At 46.3% G+C, this 13,615-nt stretch overlaps 1 protein-coding gene and 1 long non-coding RNA gene across 2 annotated transcripts; both read right to left on the reverse strand.

Annotated features, from left to right (window-relative positions):
• Positions 1 to 372: 372 nt before the first annotated feature.
• LOC149450100 (uncharacterized) lies at positions 373 to 2,177 on the reverse strand. Its single transcript, XR_016315307.1, has 2 exons — positions 1,470 to 2,177; positions 373 to 562 (listed from the first exon to the last, which is right to left on the reverse strand). It is a non-coding gene; the product is annotated as an uncharacterized LOC149450100 (long non-coding RNA).
• A 9,541-nt stretch (positions 2,178 to 11,718) lies between these two features.
• LOC149450101 (uncharacterized) lies at positions 11,719 to 13,385 on the reverse strand. Its single transcript, XM_089692361.1, has one exon. The coding sequence runs from the start codon at positions 13,355 to 13,357 to the stop codon at positions 12,713 to 12,715; it is 645 nt and encodes a 214-aa protein (XP_089548487.1). The 5' UTR covers positions 13,358 to 13,385; the 3' UTR covers positions 11,719 to 12,712.
• Between the last annotated feature and the right edge of the window lie 230 nt (positions 13,386 to 13,615).

A 13,615-nucleotide genomic window follows, 5' to 3' on the forward strand; every position in this document is an offset into this window, starting at 1 on the left:
GAACAATGTAACGTGAATGGAGTGTTCTGTGTAAAGTGTTGCAGCATTTCACAAGAGGAAGCAAACCAAGATTGGGAGTAGCTGCAGACAGCAAGCAGACAACTTCAATCTTTATGTATCCCAGCTTAGGATTGAAGGAGCTGGTTTACCTCTCGGAAACATGCAATCCTATCTGCTACAGTCCTAAAGCTGGACTTGCCAGAAAACACTTCGTTTGGACATTACCAGAAATTCCAGGTAAGCAAGATTGTCCAGTGCAGCTGGAGCTAGCAGAGTCCTGCAATGCTTTAGGGACATGCAGATCAGCTCCAACTGCAATGAAGAAGATTGCCGACCTGCAAAGGCTGAAGAAGGCCACAACACAGGGCACTGTCCAAGAGAAATAGAACATTTATTTACAAATTTATAAAAATCTAAAAACCAAAAAACTAAAAATATTGCTTAATATAGACCACAAGTCCAGGCTGGTCCTCGGCTGGGTCCACCTCCAAGGCTTGCTCCAGGGTCTGGATGTGTCGGCACACCCAGCACAGGAGGCCATGAATGTCTGGATTGGGGAACACTGTAGAAAAAGCCAAACAAAATGTATTAGCTGTAATAAAAACCAACAACAGCATGCAATACTTGTCTACCTTTGTCTATTATCCTGAAAGCACTCTATGCTGTTGTCACCTCATAACTGGAACACAGAACTTACATTTCTTGCCTGGGAGGATTTCATGGCCCAGGGAGTGAGCTTGGAATCCTTAGGCCTAGATTAAAGTGTTTGCTCACTGACTGCAAATATATCTGTAGGCAACAGTGAAAAGGGCAATCTCATCAGTAAAGACAACAGATGACTTTGTCACACCTATCTCCTCCACAGAGTTCCCAAAGACATCTATCCTAGCTTTCTATTAGCTGCAGGGGGGGGATCCCTACACACATTATACACAGCCAGAGCACAGAGCTGAGCAAATTCTGTGAGCCTATTGGAGGGTAGTGGCCCAACTCCCTCCACACAGGTCCAGAGATTCCTATAGATCTGGCAGTGTGATTAACCAGGTGTGTCCTTGAAGGGAGGCGGTCCATCTCCCAGGAAGCTGGATGTGTCAGCTGCATCTATTAGAGTGATTCTTTAAGATGGTGGAGAGACCAGAGTGGAACAAACACTTGTTACTTGAGAAGCAGGTTTTTGCTCACTGGAGTGTCAGGTTAGTGCTTGACTATTGTGTCATATTCTTGGTTTATTGTCCTTTCTTAATTAGAAAAACACTTTAATGTATTCCTATGTAGACCAACTCAGCTGTCAGGTCTAAGTGTGAAGATTAAGCCCCTATCTGCCTGATGTGTTGTTTAGTGTGAATGTTTTATTTCTTTGGGGGGCATCCTAAACACAGGATGAGGCCAACCAATGGAGACAAGTAAGGGGAGGGGAAGTCTTCTACATACATTACATGTGCATATGTGTAAGCAGTTTAGAAACTGACCTTCAGGGACGCTGGCCTCTGCATCCAGAGGGGGCTGGAGCTCCCCCATAGCACCCCGGGCATTCTGAGGTACAAATACGTGAAGAGTAAAAAAAAGACACAGTAAAGATGCGAGCCCTGACAAGAAACACATGGATGTTAAACAGTCACATAGTACAGGCCCCGGTAGTAAGCCCTAGCCCTAACCAACATAGCAAAGTCCTCTTTCAGTTTGGGTTACTAAACTAGATGACCAGAACCAGAAGGGCTTAAGGCCAATTTCATATGGCCACTTAAAAATTGGAGTATAACAGCGCTAGGTGTCTAGTAATTAATCAAATAAGTGTATGGATTATAAAGATATTGTTAGTAAAGCTGCTAGCATAGAAAGTAAACCTCAGAACACTTCGGATAATATGTCATAAAATATGCAGCGCTTATAAACAGGTCTCAAGATCCACAGAAACCTGATAACATACAATTGTTCTAAATTGAGTGTACAAATGAATATAAAACATATATAACTCGTGACTTCTGTGGTGCATCCACGGTTGGAGAACCGGAAAAAAGTTCGTGACTCTTGTGTTGGACAAGCTGAAAGAAGTTTGCACTAACCAGATATCTCAGCACATGGAGCATGGAGTAATTAAGACCTACTCCTGGTACTCTGAAAGGAAGCCACTGGAAGGGATGATGTCATCTGATATCTCGCCACTAGATGTCATGTTCCCAGGACAGCAGGACGATGATTCCAGAGATGCACATCAGCCAATAAGGAAATGAATCCAGCAAGCCAGCCAGCAACACACAGGAGACCAAGAGGAACCAGGCACCTTCAAAAAGCCCAGGCTCCCTCCAAAAAAGAGAGCCACAGGCCAGAAGCTTTGATAGTGTAGTATTGCATTTATTATGTAGTAATTCACAATGATAAGAAAAACCACACTTACAAATAAAGGTCACAGGAACAAGGGGCAGCTAACAGGTGTGTCCAGACAGTGGGGGGGCACCTCCCTGACGCGTTTCGTGTCACACACACGTTTTCAAAGGGGGTGCATTGCAGGAAAATCGATCATTTTTATAATCCGCGGTGCGCATGCGCAGTACGCACCGGTGACGTCATTGCGGTAAAGCCGCGCATGCGCAGTACGCTCATACGGCGGCCATTTTCTTGAAGAACAGTGCAGATGGACAGAAGAAGGTGAAACCCATGTTAAGGGACACAGATGGGGACAATCAAATATATGAAGCCATTAGCTTGCAATGGGGCAAAAAAAGAACACTAATCCTGTGTGCAGAGAATATATAGTTATTAAGGCATGGGGAAATAACTATAAAAATTGTCTCTGCGGACATGGCTCACAAAATTGCCTATAATAACATACATAAATATGCATATACGTTATTGTGATGGGAACTATTCAGACAGGTATTACACCCGGTGAATAAACAAATAAGCATAACGCAGGAACATAGGGTAAGTGATTAATAACGGAACCCGTCATATATGCAGCATGACCATGCATATCAAACATTCCCCAAACTGCGCCATATGTACCTGGGTCTTACTAGCAAAGACAAACTGTGGAGTCATACTGAGATATAATAGACAAACGTCTAACGATACAAAAACGCATGTGACCACAATATATACATAAAATTAAAACTAGCAAATGACTCCACAGTTTGTCTTTGCTAGTAAGACCCAGGTACATATGGCGCAGTTTGGGGAATGTTTGATATGCATGGTCATGCTGCATATATGACGGGTTCCGTTATTAATCACTTACCCTATGTTCCTGCGTTATGCTTATTTGTTTATTCACCGGGTGTAATACCTGTCTGAATAGTTCCCATCACAATAACGTATATGCATATTTATGTATGTTATTATAGGCAATTTTGTGAGCCATGTCCGCAGAGACAATTTTTATAGTTATTTCCCCATGCCTTAATAACTATATATTCTCTGCACACAGGATTAGTGTTCTTTTTTTGCCCCATTGCAAGCTAATGGCTTCATATATTTGATTGTCCCCATCTGTGTCCCTTAACATGGGTTTCACCTTCTTCTGTCCATCTGCACTGTTCTTCAAGAAAATGGCCGCCGTATGAGCGTACTGCGCATGCGCGGCTTTACCGCAATGACGTCACCGGTGCGTACTGCGCATGCGCACCGCGGATTATAAAAATGATCGATTTTCCTGCAATGCACCCCCTTTGAAAACGTGTGTGTGACACGAAACGCGTCAGGGAGGTGCCCCCCCACTGTCTGGACACACCTGTTAGCTGCCCCTTGTTCCTGTGACCTTTATTTGTAAGTGTGGTTTTTCTTATCATTGTGAATTACTACATAATAAATGCAATACTACACTATCAAAGCTTCTGGCCTGTGGCTCTCTTTTTTGGAGGGAGCCTGGGCTTTTTGAAGGTGCCTGGTTCCTCTTGGTCTCCTGTGTGTTGCTGGCTGGCTTGCTGGATTCATTTCCTTATTGGCTGATGTGCATCTCTGGAATCATCGTCCTGCTGTCCTGGGAACATGACATCTAGTGGCGAGATATCAGATGACATCATCCCTTCCAGTGGCTTCCTTTCAGAGTACCAGGAGTAGGTCTTAATTACTCCATGCTCCATGTGCTGAGATATCTGGTTAGTGCAAACTTCTTTCAGCTTGTCCAACACAAGAGTCACGAACTTTTTTCCGGTTCTCCAACCGTGGATGCACCACAGAAGTCACGAGTTATATATGTTTTATATTCATTTGTACACTCATATGGCCACTTGTTGGCACCCACACTGCAGCAAGCTGCTCATATCCTACAATGCTGACATAGTCTCTGGCTGTCCATTGATGATCATCATGTGAAGTGAAAAAATGCTGCGCTACATGAAACAATGGCACAATCCATTATATAACCAAAAAACAAAGTGAAAAAAAAATATAAATATATATATTAGAATAAAAAATAGTAGAAAAACTATTAATATTGAAATAAAAAAAATAAAATAATTTATATAAACAAAAATCACACAAAAAATAAAAAATATTTTTAAGCATGAATCAAACAAGTCATTCAAAAAATCAAGTTCAATCAATAAAGTGTTCATTCAGTGAACCCTCCTTTGGATAACAAAAAATATATGTGCATCTGTCATCAATTCCCGTGCAGAGACATCCTCCACCATGTATCTGCTCACCATCCTCCACCATGTATCTGCTCACCATCCTCCACCATGTATCTGCTCACCACCCTCCACCATGTATCTGCTCACCATCCTCCACCATATATCTGCTCACCATCCTCCGCCATGTATCTGCTCACCATCCTCCGCCATGTATCTGCTCACCATCCTCCACCATGTATCTGCTCATCATCCTCCGCCATGTATCTGCTCACCATCCTCCGCCATGTATCTGCTCACCATCCTCCACCATGTATCTGCTCACCATCCTCCGCCATGTATCTGCTCACCATCCTCCGCGATGTATCTGCTCACCATCCTCCACCGTGTATCTGCTCACCATCCTCCACCATATATCTGCTCACCATCCTCCACCATGTATCTGCTCACCATCCTCCACCATATATCTGCTCACCATCCTCCACCATATATCTGCTCACCATCCTCCACCATGTATCTGCTCACCATCCTCCACCATGTATCTGCTCACCATCCTCCACCATATATCTGCTCACCATCCTCCACCATGTATCTGCTCACCATCCTCCACCGTGTATCTGCTCACCATCCTCCACCATGTATCTGCTCACCATCCTCCACCATGTATCTGCTCACCATCCTCCACCATGTATCTGCTCACCACCCTCCACCATGTATCTGCTCACCTCACGCAGTGTGACCGCACATTGTACAATGTTACCGTCTAACTGCACTTTTGGTCCCATATGGACTCAGAGGATCAGCTTGCTGAATGAAGACTCCAAAGTAAGCTCCCTCCTGATAAGCGTCTTTGTATCAGCCGTATTCCTCATTAATAAGAACTCCACATGGTGCTTTATCCTTTTATACTTTTATTCATCAATTACACATAAGAAATACTCTCATGTTCCGGAGGTGTATATTGCACCATGTATGATGAACATCCAGTGATGTACTGATCAGACACAAGGTGGCAGTATCATCTCAGTAGCAGAGTCCTGCACATGCTCAGAACAGACACCATCCATCATGTGATGTAAGGCAAAGCACGGGGCCCCTTAGTGAATGCTATTGCCTGCTGTAATGTCCTTCCAAGAGCCGGTTAGAGAGTACTACAACCGCTGTCCCGATGAATGGCAACATCATGGCGTCATCTGCACACTCCTCCCCGATGGATGGTGTCTGTTCTGAGCATGTGCAGGACTCTGCTGCTGAGATGATACTGCCACCTTGTGTCTGATCAGTACATCACTGGATGTTCATCATACATGGTGCAATATACACCTCCGGAACGTGAGGGCATTTCTTATGTGTAATTGATGAATAAAAGTATAAAAGGATAAAGCACCATGTGGAGTTCTTATTAATGAGGAATACGGCTGATACAAAGACGCTTATCAGGAGGGAGATTACTTTGGAGTCTTCATTCAGCAAGCTGATCTTCTGAGTCCATATGGGACCAAAATTGCAGTTTGACCGTAACATCGTATAATGTGCGGTCACACTGCGTGAGGTGAGCAGATATATGGTGGAGGATGGTGAGCAGATACATGGTGGAGGATGGTGAGCAGATACATGGTGGAGGATGGTGAGCAGATTCATGGTGGAGGATGGTGAGCAGATTCATGGTGGAGGATGGTGAGCAGATATATGGTGGAGGATGGTGAGCAGATACATGGTGGAGGATGGTGAGCGGATACATGGTGGAGGATGGTGAGCGGATACATGGTGGAGGATGGTGAGCAGATTCATGGTGGAGGACGGTGAGCAGATTCATGGTGGAGGATGGTGAGCAGATACATGGTGGAGGATGGTGAGCAGATACATGGTGGAGGATGGTGAGCGGATACATGGTGGAGGATGGTGAGCGGATACATGGTGGAGGATGGTGAGCGGATACATGGTGGAGGATGGTGAGCAGATACATGATGGAGGATGGTGAGCAGATATATGGTGGAGGAGGGTGATCAGATACATGGTGGAGGATGGTGAGCAGATACATGGTGGAGGATGGTGAGCAGATACATGGCGGAGGACGGTGAGCAGATACATGGTGGAGGATTTCTCTGCACAGAAATTGATGACAGATGCACATATTTTTCATTATCCAAAGGAAGGTTCACTGAATGAACACTTTATTGATTGAACTTGATTTTTTGAATGACTTTTGTTTGATTCATACTTAAAAATATTCTTTATTTTTTGTATATATATATATAAATAACATTTTCAATATTAATATTTTTTCAACTATTTTATCTTCTAATATATATTTTTTTATTTTTTCACTTTTTTTTTTGGTTATATAAGGATTGTGCCATTGTTTCGTGTAGCGCAGCATTTTTTCACTTCACATTATGAATGTATAATTTGCCGCACTGAGACATGGGTTGTGTGCACTAGCGGCTACATTATTTAATTCTAATTTTTTGTTTCCATTTCACCATAGTTAGCGCTAATTATTCAATTTATTTTAGATACCACTGCTCATGAGATTGGTCTCTTTCAGTTGGCTTTTGGGGGTGGTAAAAATGGACAGCTGAGCCACAGTGTTTCTGCCCTCGAACTGTAAAATAACAGCCAGATGGGGCTATTAACAGGCCGTGTCTGCAGCATTATTAACTCGGGGTGCAGAGTCTGACAAGCAGCACCTCTTTTTAAGCTCCCCCACTGGGCTCAATTGGGCCACACCACCACTACGTACAATGCACACAATTACAATGTGGTAGTGTCATTGTAGGGTGAAATCAGGTGGTGGGGGGTGGTAATAACATGTCCTCATTCCCTGTCAGATGTCCTCTGAAAAGCCCTGTGAATGGAAGGAGAGAGCCTGAGATGGGTACAGGGGGGATTTCTGGGGGTTCTGGCCTGGAGTGAAGGACAGGTGAACATCTCCCGGGTTTGCAGAGTGGAGGCGCTAACACAGGAAGGACTTGGCTGGGTAGCAGAGTGGAGGCGCTAACACAGGAAGGACGTGGCTGGGTAGCAGAGTGGAGGCGCTAACACAGGAAGGACTCGGCTGGGTAGCAGAGTGGAGGCGCTAACACAGGAAGGACTCGGCTGGGTAGCAGAGTGGAGGCGCTAACACAGGAAGGACGTGGCTGGGTAGCAGAGTGGAGGCGCTAACACAGGAAGGACTCGGCTGGGTAGCAGAGTGGAGGCGCTAACACAGGAAGGACTCGGCTGGGTAGCAGAGTGGAGGTGCTAACACAGGAAGGACTCGGCTGGGTAGCAGAGTGGAGGCGCTAACACAGGAAGGACTCGGCCGGGTAGCAGAGTGGAGGCGCTAACACAGGAAGGACTCGGCCGGGTAGCAGAGTGGAGGCGCTAACACAGGAAGGACTCGTCTGGGTAGCAGAGTGGAGGCGCTAACACAGGAAGGACTCGGCTGGGTAGCAGAGTGGAGGCGCTAACACAGGAAGGACTCGGCTGGGTAGCAGAGTGGAGGCGCTAACACAGGAAGGACTCGGCTGGGTAGCAGAGTGGAGGTGCTAACACAGGAAGGACTTGGCTGGGTAGCAGAGTGGAGGCGCTGACACAGGAAGGACTTGGCTGGGTAGCAGAGTGGAGGCGCTAACACAGGAAGGACTCGGCTGGGTAGCAGGGTGGAGGCGCTAACACAGGAAGGACTCGGCTGGGTAGCAGAGTGGAGGCGCTAACACAGGAAGGACTCGGCTGGGTAGCAGAGTGGAGGCGCTAACACAGGAAGGACTCGGCTGGGTAGCAGAGTGGAGGCGCTAACACAGGAAGGACTCGGCTGGGTAGCAGAGTGGAGGCGCTAACACAGGAAGGACTCGGCTGGGTAGCAGAGTGGAGGCGCTAACACAGGAAGGACTCGGCTGGGTAGCAGAGTGGAGGCGCTAACACAGGAAGGACTCGGCTGGGTAGCAGAGTGGAGGTGCTAACACAGGAAGGACTTGGCTGGGTAGCAGAGTGGAGGCGCTAACACAGGAAGGACTCGGCCGGGTAGCAGAGTGGAGGCGCTAACACAGGAAGGACTCGGCCGGGTAGCAGAGTGGAGGCGCTAACACAGGAAGGACTCGTCTGGGTAGCAGAGTGGAGGCGCTAACACAGGAAGGACTCGGCTGGGTAGCAGAGTGGAGGCGCTAACACAGGAAGGACTCGGCTGGGTAGCAGAGTGGAGGCGCTAACACAGGAAGGACTCGGCTGGGTAGCAGAGTGGAGGTGCTAACACAGGAAGGACTTGGCTGGGTAGCAGAGTGGAGGCGCTGACACAGGAAGGACTTGGCTGGGTAGCAGAGTGGAGGCGCTAACACAGGAAGGACTCGGCTGGGTAGCAGGGTGGAGGCGCTAACACAGGAAGGACTCGGCTGGGTAGCAGAGTGGAGGCGCTAACACAGGAAGGACTCGGCTGGGTAGCAGAGTGGAGGCGCTAACACAGGAAGGACTCGGCTGGGTAGCAGAGTGGAGGCGCTAACACAGGAAGGACTCGGCTGGGTAGCAGAGTGGAGGCGCTAACACAGGAAGGACTCGGCTGGGTAGCAGAGTGGAGGCGCTAACACAGGAAGGACTCGGCTGGGTAGCAGAGTGGAGGCGCTAACACAGGAAGGACTTGGCTGGGTAAACATATACAGTAAATTGTTCCTCTGCTGATTCACAATTGTGTAAATATGGTGATAAGGTGGGTAAGCAAAGGGTCTTTCCAACCAACTCATGTAGCCTCCCTAAAGGATACTTCTGCTGCCCTTGTCTCCTCCTCAGAAGAAACCAATAAAATACTGGAAGATATTTGTGCCACTCTATATCTAGATCCAAGACCTTGAGGTGACCACAAAATTCCTAGACTCACTTCATTTACTCACTATTGGCCCCTCCCACCTGCAATCTGTAAATGCCCCTATTTTATTAAAGGAAGAGTCTGAGGTGATTAAAGGCTTACCTAGTGGGAAATCCCCTGCTCCTGATGGCTACACACCAGCATTGTATAAGATGATGGACTCTCTTCATCCCTCAGCTACTGACAGTATATAACGAGGTTTGGGAGGGGGGCCATACCTTCCAATGGGTCACCAAGACTATATAAAACTGATTTCTAATAAGGGCAAGGACCCAACTGAACCGGAGGCATACCGACTCCTATCCCTCCTAAATGTGGACACTAAAATACTCTCTGAAATAGTAGCATCCCTCTTGGCTGCAGTATTACCCTCCCTTATGCATACTGCCCAGGCTGGCTTTATTAATGGTAGACCAGTGGCTTCCAACATTCAGAAAGTTATTGCAGTGCTGGAACAAGGCAAGGTACACCCGTCTGAGGATCGAGCTATTATTACATTGGATGCTGGAAAAGTCTTGGATAATGTCAGCTATCATTGGCTTGCTCTGGTTCTTCTGATGGGCTTTTCAGCAGTATGGATTCTGCACCTTCACCCAGGGTGGTAGCTGCAGGTCTCATATCAGGTGAAATATTGCTGCATGAAGGGTACTCACCAGGGTTGCCCCCCCATCACCTCTTCTTTTCAACCTTGCCCTGGAACCTTTCTCCCGTTACCTTTCCTCCAGAGCCCCAATACATGGGATTCAGACAGGTCAAGAAGAACTCTGTGTAGTCCTATTTGCTGATGATATTATTTTTTATGGCAGATCCTGTGGCAGATATTCACATTCTCCATCAGGTCTTCACAAGCCTCCTACAGTGCTCTGGCCTTCCAATCAATTCTGCTAAGAGTGGAATACTTTCCTTTTCTCGAACCAACACCCTTCCCTGGGCCCAGCAGTCTCTCTTCACGTAGCAAATGTTCAGATCACATATTCAGGCATTACGATAGGGAAGGAGCCATCCTCGGTCTATCATTACTACCCTCCACTGATATCTAAAATAGGAAATGAGATGGAAACATGGATGTACCTTCTCCTATTGCTTTTTGGGGGATGCCACCTGTTCAAAATGGTGAGCTTTGCTCCCCTATTGTACCCTCTTCAAACAATTCTGTTACTGCTTAAACAGGGGGAGCAAAAAAAGAGGGTGGAGCAAACTTTCCCAATATTCCATTGTATGACCTTCCTGTTTATTGTGTATAGGGACAGATTGGATACTTCAGGCTTCCTCATACAGTAATTATGATTTGGAGTTGGCAGTGGGGCAACCATATGACTTAGCTGCTCTCCTGCATTGCAAAATATAATTGTTCCCCACAAGTATTCAACACAACCTTCTGATACGGGATCTGATTCTTACATGGAGGGACATACAGAGCAAACTGGGCCTGTCACCCCATGTCTCCCAATATTTGCCCATAAGAGGCATTACAATGTTTCCACAAGCTGTTCAATATGCGGCTTTCAACATTTGGAGTTCTAAGGGGCTCTCCTGCATTGCCTCCCTGTATGACACATATTTGAACTATCAGGAACTTTGAAATCTTTCCCAACCCTTGCATCAACTTATGCCCTGCCAAGCCATCCCTCTCTCTACTACCTACACCTCTCAGGTTGTATAAACTGGTGCTGCCCAGCCAAGCAACGTTTTCAAACTTCCATATTGGATCGCTTCCTACAGGAATGGAAATACTCCATATCTGACATATATCGACCTTTACACTCTCTCTTTACTAAACCTCTACATCCCACATCTGTGAAATCTTGGAGCAAGGTCATACCGGGAGAGAACGGGGGGGCAACATACTGGAAGGATAGAACAAAGTGCAAAGGCTTGTGGTGAATGAATCCTGGAGAGTCTCAATGTAAGCTCTTCCATGGGGCCATCATCCCATTTCTATCCACTAAGAACTCTCCACAAATCCACTATGTAGTGAGCACCGCCCTCTCTCTTCCACCGATTTCAGGAATGGCCCCGCATCTCAACCTTTTGGGAACAAGTGTTAGCCTACATCTCAGGAGTTTGTGGCTGCTCACTCCCCATGGACCCAGTTCTTCTACAACTCTCCATTCAGCTCAGAAAACCCACATCCACAAATCCCGCAGGAGCTTGCAGTGGATATTATTATGTTTCCTGGTGGCCCACAGGGCTATTCCTAAGAAATGGACTATCACCTTGTCCCCACCATCACAGACACTAAAAAGATCTACGTCTTCTGATTTACAGAGAGAAGTTAGACATGGAGCTCAACAACCAAGCCTCAGTCAAACATTTCCATAATAGATGGGACACTTTTATTGCAGCAACACTTACATCCTTGGAGCGATCCTCTATGTTGTCTTCTTTTACTTCTATGGATGGGTTGGTGAAGGTGGTTACATTGTAGAGATTAGACAGCCGTGTATGGAACACGCATTGAGGACACGCATACATAACAGGTGTTACTTGCTCCCCATCTGGCCGTGTATACCTTGGTTTTCTGGTTCATGACGTTGTCATTCTTTTGCTCTCCTGATGTGTCTGTGCGCACTCATGGCCGAACCTTACTTCCTTGGCTTTATCATGACATCTAGGAACATTATGACATTCTGCTCCTCTCACTTATTGGAGTTGGGAACAAAGTCTCAGGAGAGTCCATCCATGTTTTCTGATCAGGTATCACACCCGGTCACACCTCCAGGTCAGTTCCTGCCAGAAGATTCCTTCCTCTTTCTTTATTGGAGAGATTATAATTATTTCATTGGTTACTGTGATTTATCTTTTATTCAGAAGTCATGGCAAGAAGTATGAGGTACTCGTCTCCTCTTTCACCCCAGACATATTGCTTCTTTGTATATCTCTTTAGAAAACTCAATATAGAATGTTTGAAAAAAAATGTACTCAGCCAATGAAAGGTCAGGACTCCATTTTTATTCTTCTCCTATCAACCCGGTCCCACACTTCATCCATGTCTTTGGGGACCTCTCATCTCCTTATCAACTGTTTCTTCCATGATGAAGATCAGCCATGGAGTATATCTGAGGTGTATATCAGGGTGTGCTTCTTCCCCACATGAGAGCTGGGATGTCCAGCAACATTCATCTAGAAGACATTTCCCGCACTCAAGGCACTAATACACCTCCAGGGTTGTGTGTGACCCCTGATGTACAGGAAGACAGGACTTCAGTGAGGAACATTTCCCTCAATCAGGAAAGGAAAGTGACTTCAGCCCTGTTTGACATCTCTGATGTTTATATAGATGGGGCTTCTGTGAAAAACATTACCTTCACTCAGGACAGGAAAGTAGCTTCTCCCCCGTGTGAGTTCTCTGATGTCTGTAAAGATCGGACTTCTGCAAAAAACATTTCCCGCACTCAGAACAAGAATATGGCTTTTCTCCTGTATGAAATCTCTGATGTGTGTTAAGGCCGGATCTCCCTGAAAAACATTTCCCGCACTCAGGACAGGAATACGGCTTCTGTCCAGTGTGCAATCTCTGATGTGTGTAAAGATGGGACATCTGAGAAAAACATTTCCCGCACTCAGAACAGGAATAAGGCTTCTCCCCCGTGTGAGATCTCTGATGTATGTAAAGATGGGGCTTCTGTGAAAAACATTTCCCACACTGAGGGCAGGAATGTGGCTTGTCCCCAGTGTGCAATTTCTTATGTCTGTAAAGATTAGACTTATCTGAAAAACATTTCCCACACTCAGTACAGGGAAAGCTCTTCCCTGTTGGAAGGCCGGCCCGGTCCCGCACAGTCTGAGGTTCCTCAGGATACGAGGAATCCGATGGTCCATCTACACTGGGTGGTGCCGGATGGACATTGGAGGGAGCCGGGTTTTCTCCTGGACTATACTGTGTGATGTCCTCATCTTCTACTTTCCAGTCTGGAGACAAAGTGAGACAATCCTCGGAGGTTTTCCTCATCTCCCGGCCATGGACTAAAATACAAAGATAAAGAGGATTACTAGACAGGAGCTGATTGGTTTCCCCAAACCAGGACTCCGCCCACATCAGGCAGCTTGGTCTCTGAGGAGCTTACAATTCCACCCTCAAGGGAACTAGGAAATGGCTCCTCTGATCTCCTACCAGGTCATTTCTTTATTCATGGACCTTAGTCAGAGAGTGAAGAAACAACCAGAACTGTCTTTTATAGGAGGGACAGTGATGAGGGGATTATAGGAC

Source organism: Staurois parvus, unplaced genomic scaffold (genome assembly GCF_062004578.1).
Source record: "Staurois parvus isolate SC_StPar_1 unplaced genomic scaffold, SC_StPar_1.0 ptg000582l, whole genome shotgun sequence".
Taxonomy (NCBI): Eukaryota; Metazoa; Chordata; class Amphibia; order Anura; family Ranidae; genus Staurois; species Staurois parvus.